We start from the raw sequence: 13,556 nt of genomic DNA on the forward strand, positions 1-13,556 counted from the left end.
TTAGTACTACCCAAAGCTCTAAGCAAACAAATCAATACTAATTCAAATCTTGACTGGTGTGATAAAGGCCGTTTTGATTTTTTGGGTGTTACATTTGACTTAGAAATAAGCAAAATGACTAAAATAAATGTTGAAGAGATAACGGGTAAAATTAGGTCTACTATCAATGTGTGGCGCAAGAGAAATCTTACTGTGTTGGGAAGATTAACTGTGTTAAAATCTCTAATATTATCAAAACTTAATTATATTTTTACAATGTTGCCAAACCCTACTACAGCTTATCTAAGTGAACTTAATAGGATGTTTTTTAATTTTGTCTGGAAGAGAAAGGATAAAATCAAAAGAAATAAGCTAATTAGAGAGTATAAGGATGGCGGAATTAACATGATTGATATCTTCAGTTACATAAAGGCAGTTAAGATTAGTTGGATGCGAAGAATTCGTAACAACACTGGAATTCTCAATGTAGTTTTCAACAAAATATGCCATGGTAAAAAAACTGAATCAATCTTTGAATACGGCTCATGCATGATTCAGAGGCTGTCGAAAAATATGAACAATTTGTTCTGGAGAGATGTTCTCCATTCATGGTCCGAGTTTATTGCTATCCATAATTCAACAGCATCTGCAAACTATAACGTACTAAAAGAACCAATATGGTTGAATGATTCGATTCTAATCAATAACTTTCCAATTTTTTACACCAATTATTATGAGTGTGGCGTAAGGTTCATAAATGATTTAATCTCGGATAGAGGAACCTTGCTTAGTTATGAAAACTTCAAAATACACTATAAGGTGAAAAAAAATAATTTCCTTAAATACTATGGATTAATTGATGCAATTATAACTAAATACCCTTCTTTGGGTACAGAAATAAATACTAAATTACAAAACCCAATAAATTTACCCATACTTGAAACCATAACCAAACCCCAAACAGGATGTAAAGCTTTTTATAGTAAGTTTATTCAAAACAAAGACTTTAACTGTAAAGCTAAACAAAAGTGGGGTAAAATCTTAAATGTTGAATTCTCGGAACATGAATGGGAAGGAATTAATGTTGCAACTTTTAATGTGACCGACAACATAAAATTACGATGGTTCCAATACAGACTTAACAACAGTATCCTCACAACTAAAGTCTACCTTAAGATTATTAAGTACATCGACGAAGATAACTGCTCTTTTTGTAACATTAGAAGAGAAACAGTTTATCATTTATTCTGTAAATGTAATATCAGTAGATGGATAAGCAATTTTTTTTTTCAATGGTGTTCTCGAAATCTTGATATTCGCATATGTGTTTCGGAAAGTGAACTGCTTTTTAGTAATACACCATCCAATAGGATTAATTTACTTTTGTCAATACTAAAGTTTTATATATATAAGAGTAAGTTTTCGGGCCTCCTCTCACCCACCGGCCTCATAAGCTTTGTAAAATATTACTTTACAATTAAAAAGTTTAGATGTTTGATTAATAATAGAGCCGAAGAATGGGAAGAGTGAAGGGCCTGGGATAATCTTCTGTAACATAGATTTGTATCACTCTACTGACTTGATGTGCACAACTGTATTTATTTTATAAGTAATACACCATCCAATAGGATTAATTTACTTTTGTCAATACTAAAGTTGTATATATATAAGAGTAAGTTTTCAGGCCTCTTCTCACCCACCGGCCTCATAAGCTTTGTAAAATATTACTTTACAATTAAAAAGTTTAGATGTTGATTAATAATAGAGCCGAAGAATGGGAAGAGTGGAGTGCCTGGCATAATCTTCTGTAACATAGATTTGTATCACTATATTCTGACTTGATGTGCACAACTGTATTTATTTTAAGAAGGTGTTTATATAGGAGAATTGATTATGTATAATTTTTCTATTTTTACTCTGTCTGCTTTTTTTTTGTATTCCGATGTATTAATTATGATTTTCCTTAATTTATTTGTATCTCCATTTGAAATCCAGCTACTGATACAGCATTGTCATTTTTTCAGTAATTTGCCTTTTGATTAATAATGCAGACTTAGGTCCATAACTAGTGGTTTATTATTCTGTCCAATAGAACGAGAACCATCATCTGATTATTGCTATAAATAAGATGCACTCTCTGTGACCTGATTGTGACTTAAAAACCGAGATTCCTAGTAATTGATCATCTTTAGCCTTTAATTATTAACAAGCATAAATTTAAAGGATTGATGTTTTTAATCTTCAATTTGTCATCTTTTAATACCGGTGATCAATAAAATTGCAGGTGATCCCTAAACCAAAAACTAAATTGCATTGAGATGATCCCTAAACTGAATCTTAAAACATCTTAATATAGGCAGGTGAAATGTTATCCGTAAAAATATTATGACTACTAAAAAAATTCAATTTCCATAAACATAAAATAAAAACTATTATATAAAAAAATAATAATATAGAGCCTGTTTCTACTGAAATAACACAGTTTGTCATTTTCTTGCCAGAAAAATTTAAAATATTTAAACTGACTACCTCAACATAATCGTTATAATCACTAAATTCTGTGTTCTTTATGTAGCTGCTGCAATGCAAATTAATGGTTACTATTATGAATGTCATTGACGATCTGATAATCTATAGTCAACTAAAGTAAGGAAAAACATCACAGCATTTGCAAATAATCTGTTGGGGAAACAAAGATTTCTAGAAAATTAAAAAGGAACAAACAAGACAGCCAGATTTAGAAAGAATGAAACTAGAAAAAAGAAATAACAAAAAATAAAGAGAGTACGAGGTGTGTCAATAACAAAACAAACAGAGACTGTGAAAGCAGAGGTCACGTCGCCAAGGATAACAAATTCTAATTCAGGCAAGGAAGAAATAAGGTAAGGAAAGGCAGATTGGGTAAAAAAGATGAATATTAACACGACCACAGTCTACTTGATAAATCTTATGTGTGAACTGTGAACGGTTATACATTATGGTGCGGTATAAAGTGGAAAATTTGGGGTGTGCTGAATTCTTTCAGTGGAACATTATTGCAATATTTACCCTCCAAAAACAAAGTTGCAATGCAATTTCCAGGGCTCTATAGATCCATATTCCATGGTGAGGCTGAGGTGGCAAACTCTTTTATATTACCTTCAGTACATTGTTCTACAGTAGCTGGGCAGTTGGGCTGCGAGAACCAGCTTTTAGGCTGATAAATAAAAGTTTGTGGAACGCTGGTATACAGCACCACAGCGTTGCACTGGCATTTTCCATTTACAACGGTTTTGTGACTCTGAAAGTTATAGTGCTGTAATTTTGTTTACTTTAGCAGCGGTCCATAGCAAACTTTCTATTTGTATGACATGACAACCCCCTGGTTTCGATACTAAGTACATGAGTCACAGCCCCACCATGGTTGGGGCTGTGAGAGAGCGATTTTTGGTAATTGACACCTCTAGTTTGGCTGGAAATGACACTTCAGAGCGTGCTACCAAACAGCAAAACGATCATAGCCTACTTTTTCAGCCGGTAAACATACGCGATAAGAGACATTTGTATGACATGACAACCCCCTGGCTTCGATACTAAGTACATGAGTCACAGCCCCACCATGGTTGGGGCTGTGAGAGAGCGATTTTTGGTAATTGACACCTCTAGTTTGGAGCGTGCTACCAAACAGCAAAAGGATCATAGCCTACTTTTTCAGCCGGTAAACATACGCGATAAGAGACATTTTTTGCGGTCAATACAAACGTCAGGGAGAAGTCCCCGATGAAGTAAAACTAGGCCTACACACCAGTAGGACACCTTTAGTTGGCAGGAAATGACACTTCATAGCGTGATAGCAAACACTTTGTAGCCTTCTTGATTGGAATGCAAATGTCAGGCCTTGTCTTTTAAGGCGAGTGAGTGCGATCACTCACCTAATACACTCCTAAAATGCCCTCGAGGAGTGTGATTTACAACACGCTTAAATTTGGTAAAATTCTACACACCAAAATACAAACAGCACACCTACAGCACCCCTGAATGTATTGAGGAGTGCAATTTGTAGCACACCTATAATTCATTTCATTCATGGTTTATTTATTTCAATTGTCCTTGCAGTTAAAAAACTGAATTACAACAATCTTGACAATATATAAAAATTGGATACATAATATAAAAACATTTAACATTAAAATGAACATCTCCATCTAATCTTCAAAAGGCAAGGCCTGAAATGTATTATACGATCAAAGCAGCTAGCAAATGAATTGAGCTTAGTAAATCAATCGCGCCTTTGATGATGTGCGTACGTTACGGACGAAACAGTAAATCCCACCCACCGATCCATAATTCAGTGTGATATTGAAAATGATATTTATTTTTTAATACACATAACATTTTTACAAGAAAAACAATACAATCAATCAAAAACTTTATTTACAATATACAAGTTACCGCATTAAATGGATGATTCAGACAGCAGCCAATTAAAACTAGAGATCAAAAGAGAGAAATGGCAGCAACAACACATTTACATCTCTTGGCGGCGGCCGGTAAAAGCGTGTCTCAGTCGTTATAACACTTTGTTACGCAGTCTTTTGGCTTGGCTTGCATGTGGTCATGTCACATGTCTCATATGCATTAGGCCCTTTATGCATGCCTCAGCTCTAGAAAGTACCTGTTATTAATCTATTTTTAGATTGGTTGTGGTTGATATTTTTAGGCGCCACGAATAAGGTTTTAAGTGTCACGGCCGATGGTAAAGCATCATTGTAGAGAACCCAAGCTTCAAAGGCCTAGGGAGAACACTGATGGAAACTAGCTATAGAAGAGCATTGTGTCTGATAGGTGTGAAAAGCAAGGTGAGACAAAGCTACAAACTAAAAACAATAGTCTCGAAGCTTTACAATCACAGTGGGAATGGCTTTATCCAGTACTTCTACATACTATGATAAATGTAATATTATCACAGTATATATAAGTAACAAGAATGGTGTATTGATCATAACTTTTTATTAGAAAATTAAAAAAGACAAGAAGGATGAATGAATTTTTTTTTTTAATGATAACATATGTTTCATGGAAAGTAGGTAAAAAGGGATTAAAAAATAAACTAAAATAATTGTTATAATAGTTGAGATGATTTTGAAAATATGACACCTCTAGATGGTTGGAAATGGCACTCTCACGTTATTATAAATGTATTAAAGAATTGATACTTTAAAAATGAAAACTGAGGTAGGCCTACTAGCCTATTAAAAGGTCGACATTTTCTAATTTTTTTTGTTGGTCCAGGGCGTGTGGAGGGTGCAATCCCGCCCCACCCATGGATCCGCCACTGATATATATAAATCTGAGTTTTTGCTGGTAGTCTATAGTTGCTGTGGGTTTTTTTTTAAATTATTTTTTAATAGTGTGTCCATTGTTATAAACAATGAAACACGAAGAAAGAACAAGCAAAAGGTGCCCTGGGCTGGATTAATCCTGTACTTTCAGTTTCTCCAAACTGTTGAACTGTTAACTGTATACTGACGACTCAATAGAATTAATTATTAACATCCAAGGTAAAGAAAGTTAACAGTGCTAAATTTCATCGTTTATAACATAAATTTGGATGATTTTTGTTATAAAAGTTGGGTTTTCATAATTAACTAACAATTAAACAATGGACGATTAGTAGGACCGGGTAATTTGCAAACATATGTTTAATGAACTTAATATTATAATTATGATGAAGTAATAGTTGTCTTTTTTGGCAGAACCTGTTAAATACAAAATGGGTTTCAATCTAAACCACTATTTGGCAGAAGCCTTGACAAAATCATGGTTGCGACAACCGCACCATTTTTCTTCTCATAGCTACGACATTGTATAGTTTGTGACCTTGAAATAAACTGACAAATGTAGATGATACATCTTTAAATAGGAAGACGAAATAGTGTCTGTTATGGGAGCCCTGTCTGCTTACGAGATGTGTCTGCCACGGGGTCTGCAAATTTAGAGTTCTAACTGTTTTGTGACAGACTTGGATCATCTGTGTGGTTATTTCTGCCATGTTGACTACCATCATCATACAACATCTTATTTACGGTTCTTAATCAATCGTATTTAAAGACAGACTTAGAAGCATATATTGGCGCTGTCAAAAAATAGTAATATGCCTAACTACAAATAAGCTCATTTGATCAATTATTATACTGTATACATCATGCATGTCTTCCCTATGTGGAAGAAAAGCATTTCATTATCTCGTTGTCATCGATGATTGGAACATTCTTACCTTCCTCAAAGGGCTGTATTCAGGTATCCCGAATGGTTCCTCTGGATCTACGGTAATTTATCTCAGTTTACTCTTGTACAGAATAATGGACAAGGTATAAATATTGTATAATGCAGATAAATGACTCTCTTGAGCTTAAATTACAGCAGTGTGCTTGTTTATGAATTGGAATATAGTACTTTTCAAAAGGGGTGATACCACCTTTACTGAACTGTAGAAATGTCCAATGGCAATTTAACATTTACCATTTTTATCTATTTCAATGTTAATTATGTTATTGTTATTGAATGTAGTACGAATTAGTTAGATCATGTTTAGGGTGTTAAATACTGAATTAAAATAATTATTGTTTTACCTCCACCAAAATCGAATCGACCAATAAAAGAGTAACTCGGCAGTTTCTGGTATAATGGCACCTTTATCGCCCGTTTCGTGTTTTGTATTCATTTGTATGTTTATTTTAGTATCAGTTAACGCAAGTACAACACCAAATATTATATTTATTCTTGCAGATGATTATGGTTATAATGATATTGGGTATCATGGCTCTGAAATACAAACACCGAATTTGGACCGTCTAGCCAAATCGGGTGTCAGATTTGAGAATTACTATGTTCAGCCTATCTGTACACCCACTAGAAGCCAATTATTGAGTGGTCGCTACCAGGTCTGTACTGTTAAATTAATAAAAAAAATTTATATCAAGTTTATAGGATATTAATTTTAACTACATTTTTGCTGCATGCAACAATGGCTTTGACATTTATTTGTTTTATTAGCCAATACAACCCTAAAGAATCAAGCCTTGATCATATTCATTTGACAGTTTGTTCTTCTTGTCTGCTTTGTTGGCAAATAATTATGTAAAATTGGAAGGGAATGTCTCAAAACCATATTGTAGTATCAAATTCACAAAATGAACAGCATTCATTTTGAAAATTAGCCCATCTGAAAAAGAAACCCACAAAAGAGTCCTAAAAAGAGAAGCTCATGGGCTTCTTTTTGAAGTAAAATTATTCAAATCAGATGTTCTTGTACAAATGTAATTTTGTAACAGTTTAACATTTTCTTTCATCTAGATTTATACTGGCTTACAACATTCGATTATATGGCCAACTCAACCAAATTGCCTTCCTGTTTCTATGACAACATTACCTCAAAGATTAAAAGATAATGGATATGCAACTCATGCAGTTGGTAAATGGCATATAGGTTTTTATAAGAAAGAATGCCTTCCCACTAACAGGGGATTTGATTCATATTTTGGTGAGTGCAAATAACACTATGATATATAATTTTTTATAATAATATAGAAAACAATTGTAAACCAAATTTGTGATCTATAAATTGTTAACAATAGCTATATGATGTAAACATGGCTAAATATGATTACCTCTGCCTGCTGTATTACTGAACTTATTACATTTTGGTATCATTGCCTCTTAATACTGGAATTGAACATTGTCTTCTTTTTTTATATATAATTTATATTCTGTAAATGATTATAATTAAGTATGGTGATTTTTAATTCATATAGTTAGTTAATTAATTTATCAAACTTGAATCTAGTACTTCGGAAAAACTGTAATTTAACAAAAAAATTGTTTCCTTTAAATTAAAATTTTTTTCAGGTAAATCATTTTTTTTAGATCCAATATATATATATATATATTGTACCTAGAATGGATGAAGCCAACAATTTTTTATGATGACATTTAATAATCCTGTAAATTATAATACCACAATGATGCTATAATATTTGTAATATAGGGCTACTGATGTAAATATAATTGATCTCTAGGTTACCTAACTGGTAGCGAAGACTATTGGACACATTATCGAAATGGTGGTTTTCCAAGTACTTTCATGAAACATTGGTATGCTTATGACTTACATGATGACCTTCGACCTGCCTGGGAGTACACAGGCAATTATTCAACGTACATATTTACTGAACGCGTACAGAATATTATTTCAAAACATAATACAAATGAGGTTTGTTTTTATGAAATGCTTGGATAATTAGATGCTCAATATAATTTATTATTGACATAACTTACTTAAACTGACATAAGCAATATTTTGTAACTTTTGTATACATTTTTTAAAAATAATGTAACCAGTCAATGGTGATCTGTTAAAATCGCATTTTATCCATTCATAGTTCATTCACCTTTTCCATGTCAACATTTATATGACATACAGTACATATTTGATACTGTTAATGTCATGAATCAAATGTAAAGTTTCTATAAAGTGTAATAATCACTGTATCATATTTATGAGATAATATAAAGAAGTGTTGAATTGATTTTAATCCCAACTTGTGATTCCAAATAGTGGAAAATAAATACAGTAATTCTTTTTGTGTGATTAACAATGATGTTTTCTTGCAGCCTTTTTTCTTATATCTTGCATTGCAATCAGTCCACTCTCCTCTACAAGCACCAGATGAATATATAAACATGTATTCACACATAAAGAATAAGAATAGAAGATTGTATGCTGCCATGACAACATGTATGGATGATGCTGTAGGCAAGATAGTGCAATCGTTAAAGGATAATCTTGTGTGGAATAACACAATACTCATATTTTCAACTGGTAATTATATTTACTGTATTCTTGTGAATAAACGCCCGAGGTGTTTATTGTTCAGAACATTTTTAGGAGTTTTTTCAGGGGAGGAATTTATTTTTGTGTGTAATAATAATGGTAACATGTATAATCAAACAACTTCCCCCTAGATTACAAAATACAACACCATTAATATCAAGAAATTTGGTAAATATATTTTAAATATGTAAAATATGTTTTAATACAATATGCGCATACTGCCATCATATTTGGATTGTAAACTGTATTTAAAACAAGCTTAAAAAGGTTTGGTATGTTGGTAATCAGTGGTGCTGGAAACAAGACCCTAACCCTTATAATAGTCAGTTGCCAATAGCAATAAAAAACTTTTTTGTTTCTTTATAAGACAATGGTGGACAGGTTCTTCAAGGAGGAAATAATTGGCCTCTACGTGGTTGGAAGGCATCGTATTGGGAAGGTGGAATGAAAGCCGTTGGCTTTACTTCTAGTCCTCTTCTACCACTCAACGTACAAGGCACGATTACCAAAGAGTTGATGCACGTCAGTGATTGGTTTCCTACTCTTGTACAAGGTATTGCCAATGGAAACATTAGCGATTTAACCCTTGATGGGTTTAATGTTTGGCCAACTATAAGGTATAGTTTATGCTTTTAATTCAGTTTAACTTAAAAGTGACAAATTATACTTATTTTTCACAATTGCAAAAATGACCTATGTCCACTAAAACAACATGGAGAGAGTTTTTAATAATTTATATTGTAAAATGTTGATTAAAATAATATTGATCCACAGTTTATGAGCATGCCATTTATCTATAGATAAACCTGTGTTGCACCTACTGTACCAAGAGAATAGTAGTTAATTACTTCTAAGAACACACACTAGGAAATCATTAATCTAAAAGGTTAAACTGTAACATTTAAATTTACTGTACTGAATATTTGGGAATCAGTAATACTACTATTATGCTAAAACCTTTAATTGAAGAGTTAACACTGTAATTAAAATTGACTATAATTGTGTTGTCGAAAACACCAATATGCAGTTTAAATGTTACTTTGAATGTTGATTAATATAAGGAAATAGAATGCTGCTAAAAAATGTGCAAGAAATGCATACAGTATTAGGTTTCATGTGCTTTCATCATTTACTCTATGAACTGTAAGATTAGTACCGTAATCTGTACTGAGCTTTAAAGTGCAAGATATGCATATATTTTAACAATGAAGATAAACTATGTTTACTTGCTTTTTCGGTTTATTGGATTCAGCATTTAAACACAAAAAATATAACAGGGTGTAGGGTAGCACGTCATAATTAGGCATAGGCCTTAGTTTGATTTCACATTTGTTCAAAATTGCCTTTGCTGAGAGATTGTTTTTTTTTTTTGCTTTTTGTTGAAATGTGCAGAAGGTTCCATTGTAAACATAGGGTGTTTTAGCCTAAACTTATCTTAATGAAAACTTTTAAAGATAACACTCTAGATAAAACCTCAATTACATTACAGTGCTTGTTCTACAGTTGGTTAACATTCTTACATATTTTTCAGTGAAAATAAACCATCACCACGCAAAGAGCTGTTGCATAACATTGATGCATTTGAAGAAAAAGACAAAAGTGTATTTAATGTGAACATGACAGCTGCAATAAGAGTTGGAGATTGGAAACTGCTTACCGGTCATCCAGGTATGGAGTACAGTCAACTGCTTTCCTAAAGGTGCGCTTATGTCAACTCAATTCAAATGTGTTGACATACTGTAAGCACTCTGAGCAACTGAACTCAACTGACTGGAACTGACAGGGGCACAACAAATGTCGACATATAAAGCTTAGTTGACTTTCCATTCCTTTCAGTTCAGTAACCACGACCAGTAGTGATCAGTTTGATATTTCTAAATTAGCGCTCGTGCATACTTGGTCCTATACAACTACAAATCATGGCGTGTGCGTTATGGTAACCATGACTAGTTACAATTAGTTTGTATCGACAAAAGTTCTCACTCACTGGTTCAATTCCATCAGTTGCTTCAAAAGTCGACATAAAAGCTCTCTTACCCAACTAGTTCCTTTCTGTTAAGTTGCGGTGAGTTCCATGTCGACATAAGTGCACCTTTAAGACCAGACGACTAGAAACTTATCATGTTTTCTAAAATTCTTTTCTGTTCTTTTAAATGTATTGTGAAATTTGGACTCTTTGGGCCATCTCGGGGTTGTTAAATTGTGTATGTATTTGCTTAGACTCTAGTTTCGTGCAGTGTCAGGCATTGCTATCTGTATTTAGGTAGTCCACTTTCTTAAGGATTCCTGCATTGCAAAACAATGAATTGTGTGAAATAATCGATTGCATGTGCAATAATACCAGTGACTTTTAGCAAAGTGGCCCAATTGTTAGTTGATAGTACGGTTGTAGCATATTTCTAACCATGCTTCCATTTATTGCTTTTTTTTGCTAGTTTATTACAGTTTTTATTGAACAAACAACCATTAATTGGTAACCATTTATGTAACCTTTATTGACAAACAACCGTTTTCATTGGTAACCATTTATGTAACGTTAATTGACAGACCTACTGGGAATTTTTTTCTTTATAACTAACATTTTTTATAAAAAAACAAATTAGCAATTGATTATTTGTAAAGCAGCATCATCTATCCTAGCATCTACTTCACATCTATATCAATGTAAAGAGTGGCCTTCACAATCTATAATGATCCTAATCTAACAAGTGTGAAACAATGACGTAATGAAATAATGTGTAATTGCCGATTGAAGACCTTTGTCCAATTAGTCACTGGGAGCATACATCACTGATATGACTTCTTTTATCACTAATTTGCATGAATTACCTGTGTCGCATTAAAAGCATGCAGAAATAAGATGCATTCATAAAGGGATGCAATAATGCGTTGATTACCAGAGTATTGTTACACAGATGGAAATGCTCAAACAGACAACTTGACCGTGATGTAATATTAAACGACTATTAGATGATTAGACTCCTGGCTGCCTAATAGCTACTTTTGTAGACTTCTCTTGCCCCATAATCACCAATTTTTTAAACATAAATTATGTAATCTCTGTGTTTACAGGGGCCAACAATGGAGAATGGATTCCTGTACCAGACTCTGGTATAGAGGCATTTAAGCCTTTACTCATCCCGAACCAACAAGTTTGGCTGTTCAACATTACAGCAGACCCGTATGAATACTATGATGTGTCACAATCCCATCCTGATGTTGTCAGTCAATTGATAGAGAGACTCAGCTACTATTATAATACATCTGTTCCCGCCTACTGGCCAGATTTTGATGAGCGAGCTAATCCAGCACATCACCAAGATGTTTGGGGTCCTTGGGTTTAAATTGAATTGCACAACAGGTTATCTTGTATTTTGTAAAGTTTCCTACCTGCTAACATTTGTTAACTATCTTAACTAAGCCTTCAAACGTAATCAAGCTGTTAATTTGGATAGAACATCTGCTGGTTGATGTTGTTTACACACATAATGATATAAATATTGAAGTGTGTAAATTCATTGGTTTAATGTCATGTGACTATAATTGAATTTAAAGAATTAAACTTCATGTTTAGGTTTCTAGTTTTTCTGGCTTTCGTTTCTTCAAAGTCTACATAAAGTGATTTAAACTGAGAGTTATATCTGACATAAATGCTTTATCTGATAAACTGTGATGTACCTCCGAACTGTAACATTATACCACAGTCATTTAAACTCAGAAAAATGTATACAGTATCAAACAATTGCTGTTGATCCACAATGTATGCAACATAAATTCATATTAAAATTGAGTTTAGGGTTTTTACTTTTAGGTTCTAAATACATACTTTTTTCTTGTTTTTGAAAAACACCATTCCTGTTTTTCAACACACATTCCATATACATTGGAAGTTCTTTGTAAATAAATGTGTTCATACAATGCATTCACAGTACTATGTAAAGATTCTTAAGATGCACTATAAGTTCACCAGGTGTGAAGCAATAACATGTGAATATTGTCAATTTTTTTTCTTTTGTAATATTGTATTTTGTATTGAATAAAATTAAATTAAAGATTGATATAACATTTTCCATAAAATTATAAACTTGACAGTTACTGTACGTCAAAGTACATATGTATATATAGTCTATATTACATTATTTATGATCAAATTATTAAATTGTGTACGTTTTTTAATTAATTTTTAAAGTGAAGGCGCAAAAATATAATGACATCATGCTCTCAATGACATAATTAAGAGTGCAATAGAACCACATGTGACCCATCCTCTAATCAAATGACAAGAACCTACACAGATGTGTTATAAAAAGGCATATATTTAAACGTTGTATGATGCAAGATACGATACTGCCATATTTGGAATGGAGGACTAAGAGCGTTGTAGGTGGCTCACTTCGGGAGTGTTCAGAAGCGTATGTGCTTCTCATTGCTTGGTGGACAGTACCTGAACTATGGCTGTGCTTGCTGTGTGGAATGGAGGACTAACAGCGTTGTAGGTGGCTCACTTTGGAAGTGTTCAGAACAGAAGCGTATGTGCTTCTCATTGCTTGGTGGACAGTACCTGAACTATGGCTGTGCTTGCTGTGTGAAATGAAGGACTATCAGCGTTGTAGGTGGCTCACTTTGGGAGTGTTCAGAACAGAAGCGTATGTGCTTCTCATTGCTTGGTGGACAGTACCTGAACTATATGGCTGTGCTTGCTGTG

At 33.2% G+C, this 13,556-nt stretch overlaps 2 protein-coding genes across 4 annotated transcripts in view; one reads left to right on the plus strand and one right to left on the minus strand.

Annotated features, from left to right (window-relative positions):
- The window catches only part of LOC144858621 (endothelin-converting enzyme 2-like), a 50,707-nt gene extending 44,347 nt beyond the window's left edge, over positions 1–6,360 (minus strand). Inside the window, exon 1 of one of the 3 annotated variants that reach the window (XM_078714706.1) lies at positions 6,236–6,360. The gene's annotated coding sequence lies outside the window, so the exon portion shown is untranslated. The remainder of the gene's footprint in view (positions 1–6,235) is intronic. The other 2 variants (XM_078714708.1, XM_078714705.1) reach the window with 2 other exon arrangements.
- A 269-nt stretch (positions 6,361–6,629) lies between these two features.
- LOC144858630 (arylsulfatase J-like) lies at positions 6,630–12,529 on the plus strand. Its single transcript, XM_078714719.1, has 7 exons — positions 6,630–6,902; positions 7,315–7,501; positions 8,037–8,230; positions 8,632–8,839; positions 9,219–9,468; positions 10,383–10,519; positions 11,924–12,529. The coding sequence occupies exons 1-7, from the start codon at positions 6,645–6,647 to the stop codon at positions 12,193–12,195; spliced, it is 1,506 nt and encodes a 501-aa protein (XP_078570845.1). The 5' UTR covers positions 6,630–6,644; the 3' UTR covers positions 12,196–12,529.
- The last annotated feature ends 1,027 nt before the right edge of the window (positions 12,530–13,556 follow it).

Source organism: Antedon bifida, chromosome 2 (assembly GCF_963402885.1).
Source record: "Antedon bifida chromosome 2, ecAntBifi1.1, whole genome shotgun sequence".
Classification (NCBI taxonomy): domain Eukaryota; kingdom Metazoa; phylum Echinodermata; class Crinoidea; order Comatulida; family Antedonidae; genus Antedon; species Antedon bifida.

Excerpts from the sequence above, each read along its gene's own strand:
- LOC144858630 (XM_078714719.1), top strand. The coding sequence starts at position 6,645 with ATGGCACCTTTATCGCCCGTTTCGTGTTTTGTATTCATTTGTATGTTT. Across the intron at positions 7,502-8,036 it reads GGGATTTGATTCATATTTTG|GTTACCTAACTGGTAGCGAA; the intron begins GTGAGTGCAAAT and ends ATTGATCTCTAG. Across the intron at positions 8,231-8,631 it reads CAAAACATAATACAAATGAG|CCTTTTTTCTTATATCTTGC; the intron begins GTTTGTTTTTAT and ends GTTTTCTTGCAG.